Below are 24069 nucleotides of genomic sequence, written 5' to 3'. Positions count from 1 at the left end.
GACGGTCTCGGGCAGGTAAAAGTGGGACTTCTAAATCTTAGAGTCTTACGAGGCCCTCCATGAACAGCGGGGGTTCGAGAAGGTCAGACCGAGCTAGCTCGGCTAGCTCGGGTATTTCCGCCTCTCCCCCGGAGATACCTGATGGGTGGAGTCTCCCTGCCCTCGAGGTCGTCCCGGATTGGAGCACACCTAGTTACCTAACAGCATGGTATTGAGATGCAAACTGTGTGGCTGAAGATTAAGTAGGATTGAGGAAGCCTAAAAGCTCTCTTAGCACGTGTGGAGCCAAAGAGAAAAGTAGGGCCTAGCTCGGTCTGACCTTCTCGAACCCCCGCTGTTCATGGAGGGCCTCGTAAGACTCTAAGATTTAGAAGTCCCACTTTTACCTGCCCGAGACTGTCCACACGGAATTGAGCTTCCAGTCCCAACACAATGGTCACTTCAGAACCTTATTGTATTTGAAGAGTATTTAAGGAGATAAAATAAGAGGTCCATGGAGGTAGATTGGTTCTGTTTTGAGGTTTTGAGAAAGAGAAAGAGAAGCAAGGGTAAAAGAAATACAGTAGGAAGGAGGAAGAAGGGGATGAAACTTGTTATTTCTCATAATTGAGGTATGTGGAGAAAGGGGTAGGGGCAGAGGCCATCTCAAACACAAAGACGGACTATTGTTGGTATAAAACTCCATCAAACGCAACAGAGAAACAAATGTGTGTGGGACAGAAGAGTTACGGAGGGGAAATTAAGAGGAAGGATAATCCCCACTGAATGAAGAGCTAAAAGCAAAATGAGGGAGGTTCCCTTACATTTTTTCTGACATGATTGGGAAATAGCTCAATAAATTGTGGTGTATGAATATATTTCATGGAATATTGTTGTTTTGTATGACAAAAGAGACCATTTCAGAGAGTCCTGTGTAGTATGAATTTATGCAACATGATGTGAGCAGATCTAAGAGATGTACAAAGATAACAACATCGCAAAGACAAACACTTAAGAATCTGATCAGTGGTCTCTTAGATATCTATGATTAAATGTGTTACCCACTTCCTGAAAGAAACGTGATGAACTAAAGGTGCCAAAAAAGGCATATTTTTTTTTGGACATGACCAATATGTGGATTCATCTTGCTTAACTATGCTAATTTGTTATAAAAAGTTTCTTTCTTTCTCTTGGTTAGTGGGGGAGGAGTGATAGAAGGAGGAAGATTAGCAATAATCATTCTTATCACCATCAAAAAAAAGAGACCCATTGAAATACTTTTTAAAATGCACAGAAGGAAACAGGAAATTCCTAAAAAACCATGTACAAACAAGGCTATTAGGAAAGTAATATGTAGAATTTGTTAGAGGCTTTCTCCCCCTTAAAAGCAGGCAGTATGAAATGGAAATTCATCATTTCATAGAGATTTGTCTTTTTGTGTTCTGTGATGTATATAGAAATGTTCTCTTTTTTTGTAGTTTAAGTTCATAATGAAAAAACTAATTTGAACGTATCTAGGATTTGTCCAGGCTTTTGCTAAGAAAAGCCAAAGTCTCTCGCAACATAGGACTCCTTGACCATGGTTGCTTTTGTAATAAAAATTTGGTTTTAGAATAAAACCACCAAATAGTTTATGTAAATGAGTAATAGCTACATAAATTTTCATTCAGTAAATACTAACTAGCACCCCCAGGTTCATTCTTTCCAATTCCCACTCAAAATGGTGGGTTGGATCCTTGGAGGGCAGCTGACAACTTTTCCTTTCTGGTTTCTAGGAGTAACCTGAGGCCACAGTACTGTTGCTCACACGCCCTGATCAAGTATGGTCCATTATCAGCCAGACTTAATTAACTTAGAAAGAGGTACAACCTAAGTGCTATCCTCAATTCCTCACTTTTTCTACCTTTCCTCCTCTATATATCCAATCTCTTTCCAAAGCTATTGATTCTACCATCACAATATTGGATACACTTCCTTCTCACTTTGGCACTTCCACTGCTTTAATCCAAGTCTTCATCACCTTATGGTTGCTCTATTGCAATAACATTTTGGTTGGCCTCCCTGATTCATGTCTCTCCCTATTTTAGCCCATCTTTCACTCAGCTATCAAAGTGGTTTTTTTCTTGAAGGGTTGGAATGCCTCCCAGTTGGCTCCAGTTTCCTTATCCCTATGGCAGAGACCCACATGATCTGGGAATTCTTTTTTCCTTTTTTCCTTTTTCTTTTATTATTTAGGGTCGAGGGATGTCTTCTGGAAGCACCAACTAAGGAAAATTTTATAAAATTGTATTTGTTTGCTAAGATGTATCACCATATATTTGGAAGTATAGAAAAAGGTTAATTTACAGATTTATCTATAAAATGTGCCACATATTCTTTTTCTGAGACTCTTTAATACAAGGACCTGAGAAAGGCATTCAAAAAAAGTAATGCTGAACCTTGCCAAGTCACTAAGAACCTATGTAGGATTTGGGACTATGGAATTTGCCAAACTCACTCTGATTTATTAAGGGAAGACAGCAAATGTTTAACTAGGGGAGTAGGGGTGGAGAAAAAGTTTAAAGGTTAGAGAGAAACTTCTTACCCCAATAAATGGAAAAGTAGAGGGCCCAGAATTCTTGAATGAATGGATTAATATGACAAAGGCACGGTGGATAGAGTGCTAGGCCTAAAGTTAAGATAATTTGAAATAAATTTGGCCTCTGACACTTATTAGCTAAGTGACCCTGGTCAAGTAACTTAATTTCTGTACGCCAGTTTCTTCAATTGTAAAATGGGAATAATAATAGCATCTACCTCACAGTGTTGTTATGAAGATCATATGGGACAATATTTGTAAAACACTCAGCACAGTGCCTGGAACGTAATAGATATTTAATAGATGTTTGTTTCCTTCTTTCTTTCCTTCTTTCTTTCCTTCTTTCTTTCTTTCTTTCTTTCTTTCTTTCTTTCTTTCTTTCTTTCTTTCTTTCTTTCTTTCTTTCTTTCTTTCTTTCTTTCTCTTTCCTTCCTTCCTTCCTTCCTTCCTTCCTTCCTTCCTTCCTTCCTTCCTTCCTTCCTTCCTTCCATCTTTCCTTCCTTCCTGCCTGCCTTTGTAACATCTCTTCTTGTAGTAGCAAAGAACTGGAAACTATGGTGCCCATCAATAGATGAATGACTAAGTAAATTATGGTATGTGACTGTAATGGAATAGTATCAAGCATAAGAAATAACAATATTGTGTAGACAATTTTTTAAAAGATTAATGATTGGCATGATGACCAACCATGACTTCAGAGGAACAATGACGATCTGCTACCCATCTACTGACAGAGAGATAATGGACTCAGAGGGCAAAATGAGACCATTTTTTGGACGTAAACAGTGTGGAAATTTGTTTTGCTTGAGTATATATTTATTACTAGGGCTTTAGTTTTCTTGTTCTTTTTTTTTTAAATGGCATAAGAGAGAGAGGTTAGAAGGAAAGACAGAAATTTTGTTCATTGAAAAAATAAAATAAGATAAAAAAAGAATGTGAGTTTTTAGATAATGGATGATGAAAGATGGATGACAGCCTTTTACAGGAGACTGAGAAAGGATAGTAAAACATGTAGGAGAGGATGAGGAGAGAACAGTGTCGTAAAAATCCAAGAGAAAAAGAAAAGCAGTTTTGAACAATGCAAAAAAGTTGAGAAGAAAAAGAAACGTGAAAAGAACATTTGGTTAACTAGAGTATCATTAATTTATTAATCTTTTGATAGGATCGTAGGACCACACATTTAGAGCTGGAAGGGACCGTTAATTCTATCTAGTTCAATCCCCTTGTTTTAGAATTGAGGGATCTGAGGTCTAGGGAAATAAAATTACTTGATTTTGAAGGGAGGAGAGTAGTTTTTTTAATTGAATGATCACCTTTTGGCTATTATAAAGTAAAATAACTTTTTAAAACTATTATTAAAGTATTTTATTTCAAGAAATCAGTCTTAATTTGTCTATGAATTGAATGTCTGACTTTATATGTTAATAAGACACTTTTATTTAAAAGAATCTATGCAATGATGTACTATCATTGGAATCTATAGTATAAGGCACCTAGGTGGCATGGTAGAATGTTCTAGCTGGACTTTGAAAGACCTAATTTCAAATCCTGCCTCTGACAGACACTAAGTGTGTGACCCTGGGAAAATCACATAATTTCTTTCAGTCTCAGTTTCATCATCCATTAAAATGGAAATAAAAGGCAGTTGGGTGGCTCAGTGGATAAAGCATTGGGCCTATAGTCAGGAAGGTGGTAAAGACTGTTTTAGTCTGTCTTCAGACATTAGCTATATGACCCTGGGCCAGTCATATAATCTTCCTTAATCCACTGGAGAGGGAAGTGGCAAACTACTCTAGTATGTTTGTCAAGAAAATTCATGGATAGTACAGTCCATGGGATCACAAGAGTCAGACACAACTGAACAACTAAACACCACCACCAAGATGGAGATAGGAATAGCACCATCTCCCAGGATTGTTGTGAAGACTAAATGATCCTCATTTATACATGGAAAGCACTTTGCAAACCTTAAAATGCTACAAAAATGCTATAGCATGTATGTGGGAGAAATGTATGTATATATGATATGTATATCATATATGTATGTGTGTACATTTGTATAATAGACATGGGGGTGTCCGAGCATAATAGACATGGTATGTCTATGTGCATGTATCTGTGTATATAATAAATGTGTGTATGTATGTGTCTATCTGTGTGTATAGCATTTCCTCTGGGATAATCTTACAACATGCATTCACACTTGCTGATTGACTTTCCAGAGGTTACCCAAGCTGGGCTCCTTGGGTTCTTTTTTTTTTTTTTTAATTATTATTTTTTAATGTTTAACAATCACTGCCATACAATTGAGATTTTATCCCCCCCACACCTACCCCCCACTTCCCCCCTCCCTCCCCACAACTGCATACAATTCTGTATAGGTTCTACATATGCTTTCCTATTGAGTATATTTTCACTATAGTCATGCTATGTAGTCAGACTAAAATAAATGAAAGAAATCATATAACAAATCAAAACATGATACACAAACACATACACATACACAAACATGATCTGCTACATTTTGTGAGTGACTTCCATATTTCTTTCTCTGAGTGTGGCAGGCATTTTGCCTTGAGAACCACCTTTGGGATTTTTTCTTTTTTTATAAGAAGTTTTTGCGTTATTACAAAATTCCAAGTCTACCAGAAAAAACTCTCACACACTGTGGTCATTGCTGTGCACAAAGTTCTCCTGGTTCTGCTCCTTTCACTCAGCATCAGGTCATATAAGTCCTTCCAGGCCTCTCTGAAGTCTTCTTGTTCATCATTTCTTATGGCACAATAGTACTCCATTACATTCATATACCATAATTTATTCAGCCATTCCCCAATTGATGGACATCCCCTTGACTTCCAGTTTTTGGCAACTACATAGAGTGCTGCTATAAATATTTTTGTACATGTGGGACCCTTTACCATTTTTATGATCTCTTGGGGATATAGTCCTAGTAGCGATGTTGCTGGGTCAAAGGGTATGCACATTTTTGTAGCCCTTTGGGCATAGTTCCAAATTGCTCTCCAGAATGGTTGGATGCGCTCGCAGCTCCACCACCAATGAGTTAGTGTTCCAACTCTCCCACATCCTCTCCAGCATTTATCATTTTTCCTTGGGTTCTTCATACAACCTTATTGTACCTTATAAGCTTCTACTTTGTACTTCTAATTCACAAGTATCCCAATAAGCAATTAGCATTTTATTTTTTTAAATTTATTTGAAACTTAAATACTAAAGCTTAAGTACACAATAAAAAAGAAAGAGAAACATATTACAAACTTAAATACAAAATAAGAAAAGAAAAAAAGCATTGCCATGTGCATAGCAGAACAAATTTCCATTTCCAGAAAGCCTATATGATAATTATTACACATTGTGTTCAAAACTGTCCATCTTATCTTTGCTTCCTTGTGAATGTTCTTTTGTTCTATGCTGTATACTTTTTACTTTGTTCTTTTTTTCTCCCTTCCTCCCCCCGCCCGAAAAGGCTACAATTAAGCATTTACACACACACACACACACATACACACACACACACACACAGACACACACACACATACATACATAATCTTAGATACACATACATCTAGTTCTGATGAGATGCTTGGGTCTTGTGCTTGGATCCTAATTCCAAGATCACATTTCTCCCTAGCCTCAAAACACTATCCCTGGCAGTTTCTTCCCAGCCCATGGACACTATGCCTAGCAATTACTCATGAGTGGGCCTTAGCAAAAACTTATCTATCTTCCTGGTATAGTAATAAACCACACCTATTGGAATTACTAGTTTGAACTGTCTTTGTACTGACTCATAAAGATAGTCAGTACCCACTAGGCTCCTAACTCATTATATGCATCTGTATCACCCAGGCAGTATTTACAGCACCAAGGGCAACTACAAATATGCTAGCACAATTTTGAATCATGAAGTATAACACACTCTCCATATAGAAGGTAGAAGAAAAACATTTATTCAGACTCCAGAAAGCCAAATCCCTACACCAGAAAGCCAAATCCATCATAGTAACCAAGAAGTCAATACACATTAGCATTGCAGGGGACAAAGCCATTCCCAAGCCCTCCCCACCCCCCACACCTCCCTTGGGACCTTCCCACAAACAAATACTCATGAGCCTAGCTGTGCCTGCTTGCCTGTGTCCTTCCCACCTCTGACTAACCTGACTGACTTCCTTTCAGCTCTGCTCCACCCTTCCTGTTCCACCCATTCAGCAAGCTCCTCCCATTGTATGTGACTTAGGCTTCCACCTGATTTAAGCATGTCACATGGGCCTATTAATGAATGGAAAAGATCTTCCCATTTACAGCATCCTGGACTCCTCATTATGTATATCCTAGACTTTAGACATATGTATACTCCCTACATCTTGTCAAACAAGACATTGATTGGTGGCAGACTGGGCCTCATTCAGCCCTGACTGCTAGTTAACTTAGTGATGTAACAGACCTAAAACCATACATCCTTGTGCATTTCGCCCCACCCCCCATGTGCTTTTCCTGGTGAACTCTGAGTAAAATGCCTGCACAGTTCATGTTCCTTCAAGAACTAACCACTCCTTAACCACTCACTAATCTTCCCCTGAATCACCTAGTTAGCATGACATAAGTTTTACTATAGTTTTTCCTATAGAAATTTTAATTCTACCCCTCAAGGTTGCATGTTCTTTAAGAACTTTTGCCTGCTGAAAAGCATAAAAATAAAACTTAACCAACTTGACTTAAAGAATTCTTGAGTCTATGAATTCTTTTTTTTAAAGTATTTTTTTTGTTTTCAGTTTTCAACAGTAACCTACATGAGTCTTAAATTTTCTCCCCTTCCCTCTCACCTCCCACCCCAAGAGAGCATGCAGTCTTATATGGGATCTACACATACATTCTTATTAAACACATTTTCACATTAGTCATGTTTCATAGAAGAATTAAAATGAATGGGAGAAACTATGGGAAAAACCCAACCAAACCAAAGCATAACACAAGAGAAAATAGTGTGCTTCATTCTGTGTTCCAGTTCCATAGCTCTTTCTTTGGAAGTGGATGACATTTCGCCTCAAGAGTCCTTTTGGAATGTTTTAAGTCCTCGCATTGCTGTGAAAGGCTAAATCTATCAGAAACAGTCCTTATACACTATAGTTGTTATTGTGTATGATATTCTCCTGGTTCTGCTCATTTCATTCAACATTAGTCCATATAAGTCTTTCCAGACTTTTCTGAAGTCCTCCTGTTCGTCATTTCTTATAGCAAAATAGTATTCTATTGCATTCATATACCACAGCTTGTTCAGCCATTCCCCAATTGATGGGCATTCCCTCATTTTCCAGTTCCTGGCCACCACAAAGAGAGCTGCTATAAATATTTTTTCTTCTTTTTTTACTGTTTATTTATTTTTAGTTTTCAACATTCATTTCCACAAAAATTTTGAGTTTCTAATTTTCTCCCCATCTCTCCATCCCCCACCCCAAACACCATGTATTTTGATTACCCATTTTCCCAACCTGCCCTCCCTTGTATCACACCTCTCCCTTCCCTTATCCCCATCTTCTTTCTTTTCTTGTAGGGCAACATAGATTTCTATACCCCATTACCTGTATTTCTTATTTCCCAGTTGCATGCAAAAACAATCCTCAACATTCATTCCTAAAACTTTGAGTTCCAACTTAGCTCCCTTCTTCCCTCCCTACTCATTCCCCACTGAGAAGGCAAGCAATTCAATATAGGCTATGTATGTGTAGCTTTGCAAAAGACTTCCATAACAGTTATGTTGTATAAGACTAACTATATTTCCCTCCATCCTATCCTGCCCCCCATTTATTCTGTTCTCTCTTCTGACCATGTCCCTCCCCAAAAGTGCTTACTTCCAAAAATAATTATTCCCTCCTTCCATTTGCCCTCCTTTCTGTCATCTTCCCACCCCACTTATCCCCTTCTCCCCTACTTTCCTGTAATGTAAGATAGATTTTCATACCAAATTGAGTGTGCATATTATTCCCTCTTTAAGCCAAATGTGATGAGAGCAAGCTTCACTTTTTCCCTCTCACCTCCCTCCTTTCCCCCTCCATTGAAAAAGCTTTTTCTTGTCTCCTTTATGAGAGATAGTTTGCCCCATTCCATTTCTCCCATTCTCCTCCCAATATATTCCTCTCTAACTCCTTAGTTTTATTTTTTTAGATATCATCCCTTCCTATTCAACTCACCCTGTACCTTCTGTCTGTATACATATGTATATAGTCCCTCCAACTACCCAAATACTGAGAAAAGTTTTAAGAGTTAAAAATAGGATCTTTCCATGTAGGAAGGTAAACAGTTCAACTTTAGTAAGTCCCTTAAGATTTCTCTTTCCTGTTTACCTTTTCATGCTGCTCTTGACTCTTGTGTTTGAAAGTCAAATTTTCTATTCAGCTCTGGTCTTTTCATCAAGAATACTTGAAAGTCCTCTATTTCATTGAATGAACATTTTTTTCCCCTGAAGTATTACACTCAGTTTTGCTGAGTAGGTAATTCTTGGTTTTAATCCTAGCTCCTCTTACCTCCAGAATATCCTATTCCAATCCTTTTGATCCCTTAATATAAAAGCTGCTAGATCTTGTGTTATCTTGATTGTATTTCTACAATATTTGAATTGTTTCTTTCTGGCTGGGAACTCTGGAATTTGGCTATAATATTCCTAGGAATTTTTCTTTTTGGATCTCTTTTAGGAGGTGATCAGTGGATTCTTTCAACATTTATTTTACCTTCTGCTTCTAGAATATCAGAGCAGTTTTCTTTGATAATTTCATGGAAGATGATGTCTAGGCTCTTTTTTTTGATCATGACTTTCAGGTAGTTCCATAATTTTTAAATTGTCTCTCCTGGATCTATTTTCCAGGTCAATTGTTTTTCCAATGAGATATTTCACATTATCTTCTATTTTTTTATTCTTTTGGTTTTGTTTTGTAATTTCTTGGTTTCTCATGAAGTCATTAACTTCCATCTGCTCCATTCTAATTTTTAAAGAACTATTTTCTTCAGTGAGCTTTTGAACCTCTTTTTCCATTTGGCTAATTCTGCTTTTTAAAGCATTCTTCTTCTCATTGGCTTTTTGGACCTCTTTTATCATTTGAGTTACTTTATTTTTAAGTGTGTTATTTTATTCAGCATATTTTTGGGTCTCCTTTAGCAAGCTATTGACTCTCTTTTCATGATTTTCTTGCATTGCTCTCATTTCCCTTCCCAATTTTTCCTCCACCTCTCTTACTTGATTTTCAAAATCCTTTTTGAGCTCTTCCATGGCCTGAGACCACTGCATATTTACTTTGGAGGTTTTGGATGCAGAAGCCTTGACTTTTTCCATCTTCCTCTCATGGTATGCATTGTTCTTCCTTATCCAAAAAAATGGAAGAAAATACCTGTTCACCAAGAAAGTAACCTTCTATAGTCTTATTTTTTCCCCTTTCTTTTTGGTATTTTCCAAGCCATTTACTTGACTTTTGAGTCCTTTGTCAAGAGGAGGGTATACTCTGGGGACCTGTAAGATCTCAGTTCCTCCATGGTGGCACAATCAAGGGAGAGGAGTTTACTCTTCTCCTGGCCCTCACTCTGGTCTGAGAACTACCACATGTTTCTCTGCCCTGGGTCTGTGAATAGAATTCTCTCTTCAGAGCCTCCACCAGCTCCACCATGCCAGCCAGGGCTCCTCCTTATTCCAGGGCCTCCACTCAGGGCTGAGACCCAGATCAGTAGCTCAATTCCCCCAGGGTCTTTAGACAGACAGCTCTAAAAGCGGACTCTGCCACTGCAGTGGCTGCTGCTGGCGGGGCCAGACTGCGTTCCCTTCTGATCTGGGTGAAAGAGATTTCTCACTGACCTTTGAAGCTGTCGTTGCATTTGTGGGTTCAGCAATCTGGGAACCACAGCTGCTACTTTGGATTCCATGAGGTCTGCTCCAGTCCTCTCCCTGCCAGTGCTGCATGGCCAAGGCTGGGTAGTGCTCCTGTTGGCCTTCCAGCCTGTCTTAGGCTAGAGATCTCTTTCACTTTGTCATTTTGTGACTTCTGCTGCTCTAGAATTTGTTTAGAGTCATTTTTTACAGGTATTTTATGGGCTATGGGAGGAACTTCTACAGGTTTGTCCTTTTACCCTGCCATTTCGGCTCTGTCCCCCCAAGGATAGGGTTTTTGTTTCCACTGTATGTTTATGACTAACTTAATTGCAGAAGAAAGCTATGGGGTATTAATCAACATATTTAAACTCTGGTTCTGGAGGTGAAGCCAAGATGGTAGGTAAGTTGAATAGGAAGGGATGATATCTAAAAAATAAAATTAAGGGATGGGAGAGGAATATATTGGGAGAAGAAAGGGAGAAATGGAATAGAGTAAACTATCTCTCATAAAAGAGGCAAGAAAAGCTTTTTTTGATGAAGGGGAAAAAGGGGGAGGTAAGAGGGAAAAGTGAGGCTTCCTCTCATCACATTTGTCTTAAGGAGGGAATAACATGCACACTCAATTTTGGTTTGAAAATCTATCTTACACTACAGGAAAGTAGGGGAGAAGGGGATAAGTGGGGTGGGGGATGATAGAAGGGAGGGCAAATGGGAAGAAGGAGTAATTAGAAGTAAACACTTTTGGGGAGGGACAAGGTCAAAAGAGAGAATAGAATAAATGGGGGACAGGATAGAGTGGAGGGAAATATAGTTAGCCTTTCACAACATGACTATTATGGAAGTCTTTTGCATAACTACACAGGTATAGCCTATATTGAATGGCTTACCTTCTCAGTGGGGATGGGTGGGGAGGGAAGAAGGGAGAGAAGTTGGAACTCAACGTTTTAGGAACAAATGCGGAGAATGGATTTTGCATGCAACTGGGAAATAAGGAATACAGGTAGTGGGGTATAGAAATCTATCTTGCCTTATAAGAAAAGAGGGAAGAGGGGAATTAGGGAAGGGAGGGATGTGATAGAAGGGAGGGCAGATTAGGGGAAGGGGTAATCAGAATGCATGGTGTCTTGGGGTGGGAGGAGGGGAGTGACGGGGGAAAATTTGGAACTCAAAATCTTGTGGAAATGAATGCTACAAACTAAAATAAATAAATGAATGAATTGCCAAGGGAAAAAAAATAAATCTGGTTCCCTTTTTCTTTGTTCTCTGAGAATGCCTTTTAACTGTGTAAAAAAAACTGCCCAGCCAGGTGAAGCTCCCTTAACAATGAGATCCATTAACTCAAGAGTCTGGCTCAGATAATGGGACCTTTGTTGTGGGTATCTTGAGCCGAATCCTCTTCTCAGACTTTTTGTCATCTCTCTTTTGCAAGAAAAAAACCTTTCTCATGCTATTGAAATTGTAAATCTGAATGACTAGACATCCAGAGAAAGAGGATTATTCTAGAATGTATTAAGAAAAATACTGCATCCAAAATGAGGGAAATAGGAAATGTCAACCTGGGACTGAGACTCAGGTAGAGGGAGGGAGGGTCTGTATGTCTTCTCAGAGAGGCTGTTAATGATTGTATTTTCCACATAGCAGGGAGTGCCTATTAATTTTAGACACCTGGATCCATTTTCTTGTATTCACTAGTTTGTTTTTGGAGTTCTTGGTAAGATCTTTATTTCTTACATTGAGAACAGGTACTGGTTTTTTTTTTTTGGAAGGGGTTTTGGTCTTTCTTTGTATCCCCATCATTTAGAATAGTGCCTGACACACAGTAGGTCTTGATAATGTTTAATATAAAATTTTGGAATAATCTCTTTGTTCTCTCTGAAGCAAACTCAGAGAATACCTCTTCCTATGTCAGCAAAAGCCAGCCAAGGCTGACTCTACGCTCCTTAGGAGACCTTTAACCTAAGACACTATCTTGAATAATGGGACTTTCCTTATATCTTGTTATCTATAGACACATACTATGTTATGGCATGTTAATGGTAAAGAAAAACACAGACATCTTAGGTCGTAATTTCTATTGAACTTTGTTTACCCTTTCCTGTGTCAGTTATCTGTTTAGGGCAGGAAGCCTGCCACTTACTAGTGGTGGGATTTCCTTCTTTATCACCGAGACATGTGTTTACCCAGCTGGAATCCCAAGGCCTGACCAACATTACTTTGTTAATTGTCTTGTCTTACTAAATTTATGATTTGTTCAACTAGGAGAGTTCCTTTCTCATGGCAAAATGTATATAAGCCAGAAGATTTCTGCACTGGGTAGCCAGAACATTTCTGGCTCCATAATGCATTATGTTACCGTTGTCTTTAATAGAGAATTGATCAATTAATTAATTAAATCATAAAATGTATGCATTAGCCTGTTGCCTTTTCTTAACAAAGTTTTCAGGTTAACAGTCTTAATAAATAAATAAATGCTTGTTGACTTAATTTTATTTCAATAATGCCTGTGAGGCCTAGACAGAGACCTCTGTGGTCCAAAGTTATGCTTCCCTGAAACACTCCTAGGAAAAGGATTATGATTATAGTTAAAATTTTGTTCCTGAATATGATTTGAGGGAGTACTAATCTTTTTAAAAGCCAAGTCTAGGGTCTAAGGCAAGTTTCTGCACGCTCTTTGAGGACTTATTCAAAGACCAAGGGCATGAGTCTGAGGGGAGGCCTATAATCTTGGTGCTGCAATTTCAGTGCGTCCTGGTGAGTCTTTAGTTGAATAACTTCAACCCTTGAAAACTGATGTATTTTAATTTAACCTCTATTAGAGCTTGTGAGATGTGCATGAGTAATGTTTTTGGATTTATGGGAGGAATTCTGAAAGAGAAAACTGAAGAAGTTTGGTTAATATGAAAAATGGAAATGCAGCCCTGATGGGGTATTGGCTATGGGAACCCCCTGGAACCCTCCTCGGATCTTCTCATTTGATATGGCAGTCGCCTGAGACCATAAGCCTTTCATTATTGCTATGTCCAAATATCTGTTACCTCCTGATTGCCCCCAGCTGCATCCCACCCTTAATCTCTGTCTTGGTTCTGGATGTCTGATCTATAGCCACCCCAGCTATTGGCTACTCCCACCAAGACCCTCCCTAAACCCCTCCTCTGATCACCCCCAGACTACTTGACCACCCCTGGATCCCTCCCTCAGTCTTTCTGTATGTAAGATCCATCTTTCCTCAGACAAGGTTCTCAGATTCAATCTTGCCTTCATCCCAAGGCTTTGATTTTTATCTGACCTGCTTGTCAATATAGGCTCACAAATCCTCAGATTCCTTCAGAGTTTGGCTAATGCTGAAGTTTGTTAAGAGTCTGGCAAATATGGCAGATTTCTAATAAACTTTGTTTTTCTTTAGCTGAAAGAAGGCTTGAGTTGAATTAGGGTAGGATCCAGTGTGTTGATATTTCCGGGTTCCAGAACCCGTAAGCCTCACCAGCTCCAAATATTCCATTACTTCTAGGTCAAGTATACTTATGTTCCTATAGAGCTGCAAACAACTAAGAGAAAGGTGAGGGAAAAATATTAAAGATCTTATTTTTTATTCTGTCTCAATCTATCTTTATACTATTTCTTTTAAACTTTTCTACCCTCCAATTTCCCAATGAAAAAATGAGGAGCGTGTAATACTTTGTAATTATTTTTAAAGGCATGATTTTCACTCAATAAATGAACTGAATCATTAAAAAGAGCCTAAGAAGTAACTGTTAAAAGGGAGCCCTTTAAGAATTTGTGCAGTATTCATTCCTTAAATCGCTGGGCACCATTTTTATTTGTAAAGGGTCCAAACTGTAACATTTCTTTTTTATCCTGAATCTTTACAGATGATTTGATGCTCAAGAAATTGTTAAGGAAAGAATTTCCTCCGAAGTTCTCTCAGCTCTATACGATCTTACTGGTTTCTGTGAAACAGGTGAGAAGCTAATAGGTGTTACCTGCTGGTCAGCTGGGCAAATGGGAGATACTGAGGCGGGGCTAGGCAAGTGTAGGGGAAGAAGGAACTTGAGCTACTCGCTCTGGAACCATCTTGCAGTTTCAAGAATTCCTGGCTCCGGTGGAAGCAGGACTTTGGGGGGACACTTCAAATAGACCGGATCTTTTGCCCTCTGTCGGCTGGCTGCTCTTTCCTAAAAAAGAGAAAGGCAGAAAGTAGAAAGGGTGCTGGGGCTCCCTGCCCGGCAGCAGCGGGAGGACGCCAGCGGACTTTAGGGCTGTAGCCTGGAAGCGGACACGGCCACTGCGGCAGCCGCAGCGGCTGCAGAAGGCGTTGGGAGCCAAAGCTGGGCTGCGGCAGCGCGTCTCTGTTCCCGGAGCTTCCTGCACGCTCCCAGGGAAGAAGAGAGGGAGGGAGGAAGGGAGTGTGCAGATAAGGCTGGCCATGCCGACATTCTGACCCTCAGTAGGAGTCAGGGGTCCTGTGCTTATCTGCAGTAGTGTCCATCATGAGATAAAGAGTCCACGTAGCCAGCAAAAATAAGGAAAGGAAATCTCCTCCTGTAGAGAGACGGGAAGGATAGCATGTAGCTAGGGACTAGGGGGGGCAGAAACAAGGAGAACGAATCCAAAGGGCAGTAGGATGAGTGCGGAAGACGGCACCATCTTCAGGCGGGTGGCAATCAGGCGGAAGCCCAACCAGTCCTGCCTGCTGACCGCGGCCCCCCGCCCCTGGAGCCGACCCACCGGCCTCTCAAGGCCGATCTCCTTGGCTGCCTCCGACAGTGTGCCCAAGGACGCAACAGGTAAGCTGAGCCCTCTGCCCGGTGCGTGCGTGTGTGTGCTTGTCTGTATCTGTGTGTGCGTGTCTGTGTGTGTGTGTGTGTGTGTGTGTGTGTGTGTGTGTGTGTCTGTATCTGTATCTGTGTGTGTGTGTCTGTGTGTGTATGGGGGGTGGGGGTGGAGGTGAACCTTCAGAAGGTGAACTCTAAGCCTTTCGCGTGCTTTGCTGCTTCAGAGAGCGGCCCCCTCGCCTCCCTACCTGCCTTTTCCACAAAGGACATTGCACAGAATCCTACCGTAGCGCGTCCCTGGGAAGGTCATTTAGAAAATCCGTCCCGGAAGTATACTGTATAACTTGAAGGGCAAAAAACTTGAGTGAAAACATATCGTAATGCGGGAGAACAGAGTCTGTTTCTCTAGACCTGTTTCTCTAGACCTTTCGCTTAAGGGCTCGGTTGGCCGTGGCCAAGGTGCTTCTGCCCGTTCTCAGGTAGATCTGACCGCGTTAACGAGCAGCATGTGTGAAGAGCTCTGAGTCCTTCCAAAGCATTACCAGATTTAAAACTGAAATCATGGTTAAAATCAGGCCTTTTAGTTTTTAAGAAACTTGTGGTAGTAAAGGTGAGGTATCCTTGTAAAACAGCTTTATAGGTCATCTCTTGTTTCAGGAGAGGAGCATTCATCAATTCAGCAAATCTCTTGTAACTTGGTAAAATAAATGTTGGAACGGTTTTATTTTTAATTTTCCTCTTCGTTTTCATCTTCGAGACTTTTCCCAATTTATGGCACAGAGAAGACAGAAATGCAGAAGAAGTTAGGATGTGAAAACACAAGAAAAATTAAGGGGTTGGAGGTGATCTCCAAAGTCATTTCTAGGTCTGACATTTTATGATACTATGATGGTGAAGAGCCCCTAGGTAGCTGAAATCTGGTCTGGGACACTAGCTGTGTGAATCCCTCACTAAGTGACTTTAACCCTGCATTATCTTAGTTTTCTCGTAAAATGAGCTAGAGAAGCAAATGGCAAACTACTCTAATATCTTTGTCAAGAAAACTCCAAATGGAATCGGGAAGAATCAGACACCACTGAAAAAATGATGAAGAATGTAGCAGAGATTTGAGTTTTCTCCCCTCCTAGCACCTGTTCTCTTTGTATTTTTTTTCTTGGAAAATCTTCCTATCTTTCTGTAACAATTAAATCTTTCCCTTGGTTTCTAGTAATTGCTTTCACTAACAAATTTTTAGGTTCAACAGCTGATCCAAAGGTTAATTTTTACTTCCTAGTTTTTAGATGATTTAGCACAGTGCCTCCCATAGTAGGGGCTTGTTTTAATAAATGCTTGATTGATTTACAATTAAATACAGTAATTCTACTATATTCTAGTTTTCCTGACTTGATTTTTATGGAATTCTATTCTCCAGTGTTTTGTTTGTTTTTTTGACAAGTTTAGAAGAGGAATGGGTTTGAGGGGAAAAGATGATAAATTGTTTTTGCTCTGTTTTTTAAGATATTCATGGGATATTTGTTTGAAATATCTAATAGACACTTGTGGCAGGTTCTGGGGACTGGGAAAACTAAGGGGGGGATGGAAGTGCTAGGGAGTCGATAAACCCACAGGACTGATGGGGTGAGTGAGACTGAGATTGTAGAGTAGGAGTTCTCAAAATTTTGGTCTCAACTTGAGTACCCAGAGAGCTTTTGTTTATGTGGGTTATATCTATTGATATTTACTATATCAGAAATTAAACTGAAATTTAAAAAAATGTGTTCATTAAAATCATTATATGATAACATAAACATTTTTTTTTTTTGTGGAAAAACTCTTCTAAAGCAGTTGTGGAATAATGGAATTGTTTTACATTTTTGCTAATTTCTTAATGCCTGGCTTAATAGGAGACAAATTTAGGATTGATTAGAGAGTGGAGAGCCCTGTTAGGAACTGATTGTATTAGTCTGGAGAAAAGATAGGAAACTGGAGTCTTGGAGTGATTAAAAGGAGGTCAGACACAGGAGTTAAAGGTAGAATCAACAGAACTTGGTCATCTTTTATTGAAGAGAAAGGATTGAGAGTTATGAAAAAGATGATGGTAGCTTACATTTATATCCCTTTAAAGCAAAGCTTATTGTCAATTTCCTCACTACCATTGTTGTACTATAGATAGGGCTGGTATTATGAAGATTCTTTTACAGATAAAGCTGGTCTATAGGAGCACAAGTAATGGTTGAATGTAGGTCTCTCCTTGAGCACCTTTTCCACAATACCACATTGCCTTGAAAGTTTTGAGTATAATTACTAGGAAGGATGATGGTACTAGTGAACCTCAGAAGAGGAACAGGTCACTGGAAAAGATAATTTGTTCAGTATTTGAAATATTAACTTTGAGGTGTCAGTTGTATATTTTGTAGCCATCCACTGGGTAGGAATTTGAGATGGAGATGTAGGAGTCATGGTCAAGAAGGGATATTTTTTTTTACCGTGGAAGTAGATGAGTGCTCCAAGAAAGAAAGTGAAAGAAGTAGTAAAGGAAGTGTTTCTTTGAATTCCCATTCATCATTCTCTTAAGAGTATTGCCTGTCAGCACATGTCAATTGTTTTTCTCATTTGTGTTTTGTCTATCTGTATATAAATGATATTTGCATCATTTGAGAGTGTCTATGTGCATATATAATACTCCCTCTAGGGCTGCTCAGACTCACAGATTGGGTCTCCAGAGAGTGGCTATTATTCTCAGGTTCTAGGGGTAACTAATCATGGATCTTAAACAGTGTCGTCTCTGTTAATAAATAAGCCAGTAGGCTTGATTAGTTTTTAGTAATGTATAGCAAGAAGAGTTGGCATGAAACATGGAATCTCAGAAGCCTGTGTGTACTCTACCATGGTACACGCAAGCATGGAAAGAGGAGCTTCAGACAGCACAGCGATAATACAGTACAGTGAGGTACATGTGTAGGAGATGGCTAGATGGTACAGTGGGTAGAATGTTGGGCTTGGAGACTGGAAGACCCTAATTCTAATCCTACCACAGACACCTGTCTGTGTGACCCTTCACAGGTCCCTTATCCTCTCTGTGCTTGAGTTGCCTCTTAGAATGAGAGAGTTGGTCTTACTTGACCTGTAAAGTCCATTCCAACTTTATATAGAACTAAAACAAGCATTTCAGTAACATAGTATAAAAGGAATTGTACAACTTGGTATTCCTGTTAAACATGAGGTTATGTAATTTTTCCCCCTTTTATCATTTCCCCCACCCCCTACCCTAGAAATGGCTAACATTAGACAGAATTGAATATATGTATGTGAAATCATATATGTGTATATGCATATATATATACACACACACTTATATTTCCATATATGCAGATAATGTCTTCCTTCATGATGTCCTTTATGGTTAATCTGGGTATTTTGTAATAGTCAAAATGACTTAGTCTCTCAAAATTGTTAAAACAATATCAGAAATTATTGTTACTGTATACAATATGTTCTTGGCTCTGCTCATTTTGCTCTTCATTATTTGATACAAATCTACTACAGATCTTTTTCTAAGACCTTTGACCTTATCATTGCTTTTAGCACATAAATATTCTATCACAATCATAAACCACAATTTGTTTAACTATTCCCTGACTGATGGGCATCCCTGCAATTTCCATCCACTACAAAGAAAGCTGCTATAAATATTCTGGAACATATAGATTGTTTTCCTTTTTCTCTAATTATCTTTGAAAATAGACCTAGTAGTGGTATTCCTGTGTCAAAGAGCAGTCATTAACTGTTTGGACATAATTCCAGATTGCTTTAAGTGCTAGGATCAGTTCACAATTCGACCAACAGTGAATTAGTGTCACAATTTTCCCACATTCCCCCCACTAACATTTGTCACTTTCCCCTTCAATCATTTTAGCCAATCCAATAGGTGTAAAATGATATCTCAAGGTTGTTTTTAACTAATGAATAACAATTTCCATATGACTAAGTTGTTTTGATTTCTTTCTAAAAATTGCCTATTCATCAAAATTGCCTTTGACCATTTATTAATTGGGGAATGATTTGCCTTTTCATAGATTTTTCAAAGTTCTTCATATTGTAGATATGACTGATTGGAGGAATAGAGGGGAGGAGGAAATCTTGATGAGACAGTGGGCCTATTGCATATGGGGGAAGCTGCAAGGGATAAAAAGATTTGGAACAGATACTGTTATGGTCAGTGGGATGTGGAAGGTTAGTGATTTTTTTTCTAATTTTATGACCTTATGTGACCACATCAATATAGCAATAGTTTACCAGGAACTTACTTGAAAGAGAGGAATAGCTTTAGTCCCTAAGTTAAGCCAAATCCTGTAAACAGTTCTGTTGCCTTGCAGGGGAAAAAATATAGCCCAAACCATAATGTGTTGGAGAGGGGGAATACTTATTGGGGTGCCAACCACTGTGTTTTTTTTTCTGCACCTCCATTTAGCAGTACCTGAGTAGGGTGAGGGAGGTAGATGGTGAGAATAATTCAAAGTTGGGATTTGGTGAGACATTATTGGCTTTAGGGAAAAGGACTAAAGAATTTGAGTGTAAAAATAGTGCAGGACTGAATTGATTTACCAAGGGGTCTTGTTAGGCAAGGGAAGGGAAGAGATTGTAGCCAACGCAAGGGTGATAGCCTGGGAAAGAAGAATGAAATACAGGGAACATAAATCAGTGAGAATGAAAAATAGGGTTAGGTGTTGTAAGGCATGAAGAAATGTAGAAGAAAAAAAGAAAACTCTGAATGACAGACAGGATTCCAAAATATCTTCACAAACTAGGATACTGGGCCAAGTTTTGTAATGAAATTTTAAAGGGAGAAATGTACAACATTTGGATTTTAAAAATGGACTTGTGAATTTGGAAAGAAATTCTTTGATAAGAAAATAACTAGACAGTGGGTAATCCATATCTTGGAATATTATTGAACTCGGTATTCTTGGCTGACTCAGTGATAACTTAAATTTATTGAATATGAGTCAGCAACTTGATATGGTGGCCAAAAGTGTTAATGGGCTTTCTGGGTTTTATTAAACTCCAACTTTCTCTTTTCATTGCACAGATTGGGGGGGGATATGGGTGTAGAATATCGCATATGTCATCAGATATGGTTGGTTTTGTTGAACTATTTAAATATTATAGAGGAGTGATCTCTGGGGAGGGGGAGTGAAAGGAGACATTTGGAGATGAAAATATTCTAAAAGAAAATTGCCTTATAATTTAATAAAATGCCAGCTTGAAATGAGTTCTTCCTGTTAGATAAATGCAGAATGTTAGAATAACATTTCTCTTGAGATCACATACCAAACTTTATCAATATTAAAGGCATATGCCTGTCCAGAAGTGCTTCTGAAATGTTGGTTGGTTGTTGTCCTTTGTGCTCAGAGCAGGCCAAAATGACATCACTACGTCACACCAATATGAGCTCTGACGGTGTACCAAAGATTGGTAACAAATAGTTCATATGAACATCTGGAGTGTAGATATCTCAGTTGCTTTTGAGCTACTGCAATTCTACTTTGCTCATAGAACACAACACCATCTTTGATGCAGTCATGCCAGGCTGGGTAGTCTTGTGCCAGTGTCTCCCATGTTTCACAATTGATTCCAAAGTTCTGAGAGACCTTGAGAATGTCCTTGTATATCAACATCTTCTGACCTTCCTATGAGGGTTTCCCTTGTGTGAGCTCTCTGTAAAGTAGTGGAATTTGAATGCTTGGCAGCTCAGCTTGAGGAAAGGACCTCAGTATTCAGTACTGGCATGAAGCCCTCATATATGGTACAGGTTTCACAGACATACAACAATGAGGTCAGCATAATGGCTTTGTAGACCTTTGGTTTGGTAGTCAGTCTTAACAGCTCTGTCAATGCACGTATCAACCTTACCATTCATGTGTATATCCCTGGTGGTGAACCTGTGCTTTCTTAATTGTTGGGCCAAAATTAGCACAAGGAGCAAAGAAGCTATCCATACTTTCTTTATTGTGTTTCAGTCTCAGAGGCTGCTTTGAATGCATAATCATCTGAAAAGCCACATACCATGTCTCCTTTCATTTTAGTCTTGGCTTTTGTAGCCTATTCAAATTAAATAATTTATCAGTGCAGTAGCTGACCTTGATACTTTTTCATTAACCTTTTTGACATTAGTGAAAGCATCATGCTAAAAAAAAAAACAAAACATGGTAGCAAACACATGAGCCTGCTTGATTCCACTGGTGACTGGAGACCATTTTTCCATTTCCCCTGCCCCCAGAACCAAGGCATGTATACCATCATGGAACTCATGTACAATTCTGAGAACTTTTCAGGGCATCCACATTTTGCCATGCGCTCTTGACTGAAGGTAGCATAGACCTTTGTCAGATTAATGAATGTTGTATACAGACTGCTGTTCTGCTTGCTACTGGCATTTCTCCTGGAGTTGCCAGGCAGCAAATACCATATCGACCCTTCCTTGGGCCTTTGTGAAGCTACCCTGGGTCTTTGGTAGATGACCATCTTTCAGGTGAAGGATAAGCCTATTAGAGGACTTTGACAAGAAGATTGTCAGCAATGCTGAGAGAGACCCTCCTGTGATTGTCACATCAGGACAATCTGTTCCCTTTCCCTTTAGAGAGAGGGACATTGGAGGCATTCTTGAACTCGTAAAGGGGAATAAGCTCTTACCATATAACCTGGAAAATTACAGTCCTCTTTTGTATGAGCAGTGGACCCCCCTACCTTGTAAATTCCAGCTGGAATAGAATCTGCACTTTGCCACAAGAGGAGCCCTAATGGCATTCAAAGCCTCTTCAGTGTTGCAAGTTCTTCTAGAAAGTGATCACCAACCTGCAGTATCAGTATTTTGGGTGTTGATTGGTGATCTGTTGAACACTATGAATTTTTCAGTCCTTCTGTCCAGGATCAATTCTTTATCATGGAGCCTTACTATTACTTCGTTAGCATTAAGCAGTTGAGATGTACCATAGGTCTTTGACCCATAAACAGCTGTCAGGGCATCATAAAGGCACTTTGGATTGTTAATGTCAGCATAAAACTGAATTTCATCAGCCTTTTACTGAGCTAAGAATCCTGCATCTCTCCAAGCTCTGCTTGCACTTTACTTTTGATGGAGTTGAACACTTCCATTTCAGAGACAGTGAACTATCTTGGTTAAACCCTGTGTGGTTCTCATTTTTCCTTTAGCAGCTGCTCAATTTCCCCATTTTCATCAAACCCATCTTGATGTTTTTGAGTGTTCTGGTCCAAACTAGTAAATGCAGTGCTGCATGCCAAATATCTGAAAGCTGCCCACTCATTTTGTTGGCTTCGCTGTTGCCAACCCTGTGTTGGCTCAGCTTGCCCTCCAAGTTAGCAATTGTTTCTGTTTGGAGAAGCTCCCTAATATGTTGACATCAAGTTTTCTAGTAGCATTCTTGCCTTGGGGTCCCCACTTTTGATGAAAGGATATTTAGCTTGGAGAAGGAGAAAATGGAAGTCAATAAGCAATCCAGCACTCAGAGCCACGTATCTTCCTTTGCTATGTTCACATTCTGTCTCTTCTCATAGTGACAGACTGTATTAAATGCCAGTGTCTGCTGTGAGGGTGCATCCCTGAAGTTTTATTGCCTTTTAGGTAAACTGAAGAGAGTTGTGATGAGTCTTAAGTGTTGCTAACTTCATTCCTTCCAGGGGCTTGTTGCCATTTCTTGATAGTCTGTGTCTACTCTGTAAAATTTTGTCATTTTATTTAAAAGGCTTTTAATCTTTTGGCACATTGATTAGGATCTCCAGGTCTTCATACATGTTTTACCTCATCCCTGATTGTCATGGTGGACCTTGTACTCTGGTGATGGTGGCACAGTACTTAACTTAAAATGGGAATCATTATCACTAGCCTGTTCACTCCTTTGGGGAGAAATACAAGCTGGTTGACTAGATTAGCTTTGATTTTTGAAACTACACTTAACTTTATGGTGCTCCTTATTACTGCAGCTGTTCAGAAAAACAAGTATCCAGCTCTGAGCAGGCCTTCATTTGCCAGCCTTGTTTCACTCAGGGCTGCTCATATCATACCTGTAAAGTTCTCTAGCAACATGAGCTGTTCACGTTTAAGGTCTAGATTTTACCTTGTCCAGAAGTGTATGCACATTCCATGTACTGAAGGTGAGTGGAGTCATCTTTGCAAAACTTTTTGTAGTGTGTGTGTGTGTGTGTGTGTGTGTATGTGTATGTTGCAGGGTAGGATCCCTGCCTGCTGTGGTAAGCAGGCCAGGGTTAGTGTAGGTGAAACAGACAGTATTTAGGGCTTTTTTTCTAGCTTCTTCCTCATACAAGGAGGGTATCCAGTGCGGTCCTTTCAGAAGCCTGCTCAGATAAAGGGGCTGCTGAATCTCACTGCTGTCTCATTTCTGCTATAATCCTTTGGCCTGGGCCTCCTATGTACAAGGCTATGACTACAGTACATCAGCACCTGAAGTTTTATCAGTAGCCTGTTGCCACAAGATTTTGAGGTAAAATGCTATGGATGCTAAAATGGTGTGGATCATGTCTTTTGACTCATGCTTACATCTGACTCGGGTGAGGAAGTATTTCATGGAATCTGTACAAGTCCAGTGGAAGACAAAAGTCAAGATGTTTGGCAATGAGACACTTTTGCTGGATGACTTTTTAATGTACTTCATTGTCAGGACAGCTCTGAATGAACTCTGCTTCTTTGATTCCAAATCTGGAGGTTCCTAGCTAATTCTGATGTAATAAAATTTAGTATAGCCACTTAAATTTGGTTCTCATTTTGAAACATCACAGAATTTTAGTTTTTATGCCATTTTCTATTTCTCTTCTTAAATCCTATACCTGATCAGAATCTTTTAAAAATCTATGAT

The 24069-nt window shown here is 39.3% G+C and overlaps 1 protein-coding gene across 7 annotated transcripts in view; it reads left to right on the top strand.

The window, feature by feature from the left end:
* The first annotated feature begins 14453 nt into the window (after window positions 1-14453).
* Window positions 14454-24069, top strand: part of FGD4 (FYVE, RhoGEF and PH domain containing 4) — a 253013-nt gene continuing 243397 nt past the window's right edge. For 6 of the 7 annotated variants that reach the window (XR_011977110.1, XR_011977111.1, XR_011977108.1 and 3 more), the window contains exon 1: window positions 14454-15211. Coding sequence is in view for 2 of the 7 variants with exons in the window: in XM_072654332.1 (XP_072510433.1) it covers window positions 15049-15211 (163 nt within the window). In the remaining 5 variants the exon portion in view is untranslated. The remainder of the gene's footprint in view (window positions 15212-24069) is intronic. The other variant, XM_072654338.1, reaches the window with a different exon arrangement.

This window comes from Notamacropus eugenii, chromosome 3 (assembly GCF_028372415.1).
Source record: "Notamacropus eugenii isolate mMacEug1 chromosome 3, mMacEug1.pri_v2, whole genome shotgun sequence".
In the NCBI taxonomy this organism is placed as follows: Eukaryota; Metazoa; Chordata; class Mammalia; order Diprotodontia; family Macropodidae; genus Notamacropus; species Notamacropus eugenii.
The sequence above is the reverse complement of the archived record's forward strand: the minus strand, read 5'-3'. Positions and strand labels throughout refer to the sequence as shown.